Source organism: Macadamia integrifolia, unplaced genomic scaffold (assembly GCF_013358625.1).
Source record: "Macadamia integrifolia cultivar HAES 741 unplaced genomic scaffold, SCU_Mint_v3 scaffold2363, whole genome shotgun sequence".
Taxonomy (NCBI): Eukaryota; Viridiplantae; Streptophyta; class Magnoliopsida; order Proteales; family Proteaceae; genus Macadamia; species Macadamia integrifolia.
Genome location: NW_024868659.1, coordinates 62,136 through 65,351, shown reverse-complemented (window position 1 = coordinate 65,351; position 3,216 = coordinate 62,136). Strand labels below are relative to the sequence as shown.

Sequence of the window (3,216 nt, the reverse complement as noted above, 5' to 3'; positions counted from 1 at the left end):
GTCTTGGGTTCTCGTACGTTTCCTTTGTCGATGCGTGTAGTCCACTAAAAACTAGTATCGAGATTACCTATAATGCTATTAGCACTCTTTCTCTCTCTCTCTCTCTCTCTTCCGACTTAAATGCCCTCTATTTTCTTTTCGACTTAAATGTTATATATGGTTTCTACTCTTTTATATATATATATATATATATATTCTATTTTTATTTAAAAACTACTTTCTTTCTCCTTTTGTAATGATGTAACCCTATACGTGGAGTGAAAGTAGGAAATAAGGACTCTATAAAAGATTAGGAGAAATAATAAGTAGATTACACACTTCCACCTCTTAATTGTACGAAAATTGGAACTCAGATTCTTGTACTTGACTCCTCTCCGTTTGAAAATAGGGTTTTTTTTCCCCTCAATTGCTTAAAACCAACAACCTAATTTTTGTGATTAAAAATATTGGTACACTTATTACATAGAATAATCTAATCTGCCGGTCTACCTCACCCAAGAAGGCAAACACACTTGCAAACAAAGATCTACAACACAAAAGCAAGAACTATGAATGAATAAAGATGAATCAGATACACCTAAAACTGTAAACCAGATCCATGGAACTTCACGTCCATGATTCGTTCAAACTCCTTTACCATCTCAGGCGTAAAATGATTCACCCAATCTCCCACCTCACCCTTCCTAAAGAACATGCTGTTTTCTACTCCAGAAGGCAACTGCCCAGTCTTGTTCACATCCAAGTTGCTCAAATGATCAAAACTACACAGCTTCAATATCTCCTCCACTACCCCTTCTTTTTCCTCTTCCTCTGAAATTGGACATCCAAAGAACTCTGCCAACGTTTTCAACTGAACACTTGGCTCAGCCTTCATCTCCTCAAACTTCAAGAAATACACCTTTTCAGGTCTCTCCAGGCTTTGTTTCCAGTACTCTAAGATGTGATCCCAGATAGGGCCATAGACACACACGCCCTTACAGAAACTCTCAAACGCCTCTTCCAATAAAAGGGTCCCCATCGTTTGGGGTCTCAGCTTGTTTGTGAAGTGCCAATTTGAGATAAACATATCTCTTGGGTCTGTACAGAGAAAAACCATTTTGCAACCTTGTTGCTTTACAGATTCAGGGAGGGATACATATGGTATATGTGTGGAGAAAAGCCTGGGAGAGGCAAAGGAGGTGAGGTCAGGAATTTGGTTGTCAACAAAGAGCTTGAGTTCTAAGAAAGGAACAAGCTCATGTGGGTTGGTTGTGAGAAGTGGGTGATCGGATGAGGAGTAACGATTGCGATTGATGACGGCGAAGGTGATGGCCTTAAGCCAAGTGGTGCCGGATTTGGGAGGGGTGACGAGAAGGAGATCGTCTGAGTTAGCTTGGAAGTGATGTTGGCAAGTGAGAACTCCCTGGAGTTGCCTTGATGCGTACCAGAAGCCTTGGTACTGGAAGAGATTAACAACAATCCATCCTTTGTTTCTAGGGAGAGAGGAGAGGAGGGTTTTGCACTCTTGGGTCAGTCCCTCTTCTTGCAAAAATTTGGGGAGATCAGTGACTTGAGGGCTTGACATTTGGGTGTTTGAGGAGAATTATGGAGCTGGAAATCCCTAATAACTTGAAATTTTTTTTCAGGTTGATTTATTGGATCATATGATAAACAGGGTTGCAGGCATTTATCTATTTATAATGAATTAGAGAGGTTGAAAAGGGCATGAAAAATAAAGGCATGGGACTTGGTTTTAAGTATTGATATCGTATAAGCCGTATCATATTAGTATAGGCTGAGATTCATATTCAATATTTGATTGATCGGATCAGTTATTGTTAAGTTTGTCTCGAATTCTTGACCCGTTTTGAAGATTGACCCGATCCGACATATTTTGGTGGCGATCCACCGGATCGACCACGACCCGATGGGTCGACCCACGTTTTTTGGAATATATATAATGTACTGTTGCTTGTTGAGAAAGTCATTGTATTCTAGGGTTTTCACGAAGCTAGAGTTTTCAGGGTGAGTTCTTCCTCGTCGCTGCTAGGGTGTAATCTCTCTTCTGCATAGTGAATCATCTTCTTCTTCGCCCGAGGACGTAGCACACCACCCTGGTGTGTGAACCTTGTTAAATCTCTGTGTCGTACGGATCTATTGTCTCCCTTTATTCGTGTTTCTTGGTGTTTGGTCTAACAGTTATCCATACCACTTCAGAGATAAAACATTAAGAAAATATATTTAAAAAAAAAAAAAAAAAGTAAAGAAAAAAATGATCAATTTGCAAAGATCTATATCCGATTTACTAATACCTAAATCTATGATGGAACCCCAAGCCCTAATCACAATCTTCAATGTTCAATCTCCTGAAACTCACTGGTTGAGTCAATCACTGTAGCAGGATCCAATTATTAATTAAAAAGTTGGTTGAAACGTTGATGTTTAGATGATTCGCCAAATTTTATGGAGATTTTTTTGTTGGTCGTTGAAGAATTAATCCTATTTTTATTTTTTTGGTAGTTGAAGAATTTATATTGTTTGCATGTAAAGTATACTTAGATTAAATTAAAGGATGCTTTCTGAATTTTAAATTCCCATAAGTTGCATTTAAGAGTGTCAATTTAGCCAGTCCCAATCCATAGGATGGGCCCGAGCTCGGATTTTCAGTGACCTAGGTAAGGTCTTAGGCTAAGAGAATAACGTATACATAAAGGAAGAAAAAATATTATCCGATTGTGTGTGCCTGTGCCAAGACACAATAATAGGTGTAAAAGATCCTATCATCCCGCGTCGATGATGATGCTTGTGCACGTTCTCCTATTGATTATGGGTGTTGATGAATTCTCCCTCATAAATAAATGATGAGAGAGAAACCTACCAATCTATGTAAATATCACCGGCACACAGGACTGATTCGAGGACGTGCGGAAACATATTTGTGCACGAAATAGAAAGGCAGCATAATTTTTTTGGGCCCGCCTGGGTTTGGGCCTTTTTCCTATATACATTCTACCGACATTCTTCATTTTCTAATCCACCGACACCACACTCCCTCGTGCTTCCACAGACACCACACCTCCCACGTGCTTCACACGTCCTGATCAATAGATATTTTGTTACAAACGAAAAAACGACCCAAACTCTTTATTTCTTAATCAACCCATGACATCACATTATTATTAATTTTTTTAATCCACCAACAAGCATGGTTTGAGGTATCGGTATTGTATCGGCCAT

General features: G+C 39.1%; 1 protein-coding gene across 1 annotated transcript; it reads right to left on the bottom strand.

Annotated features, from left to right (window-relative positions):
* Nucleotides 1-428: 428 nt before the first annotated feature.
* Nucleotides 429-1,656, bottom strand: LOC122066367 (cytosolic sulfotransferase 12-like). The gene has a single exon (XM_042630184.1). The coding sequence runs from the start codon at nucleotides 1,562-1,564 to the stop codon at nucleotides 578-580; it is 987 nt and encodes a 328-aa protein (XP_042486118.1). The 5' UTR covers nucleotides 1,565-1,656; the 3' UTR covers nucleotides 429-577.
* Between the last annotated feature and the right edge of the window lie 1,560 nt (nucleotides 1,657-3,216).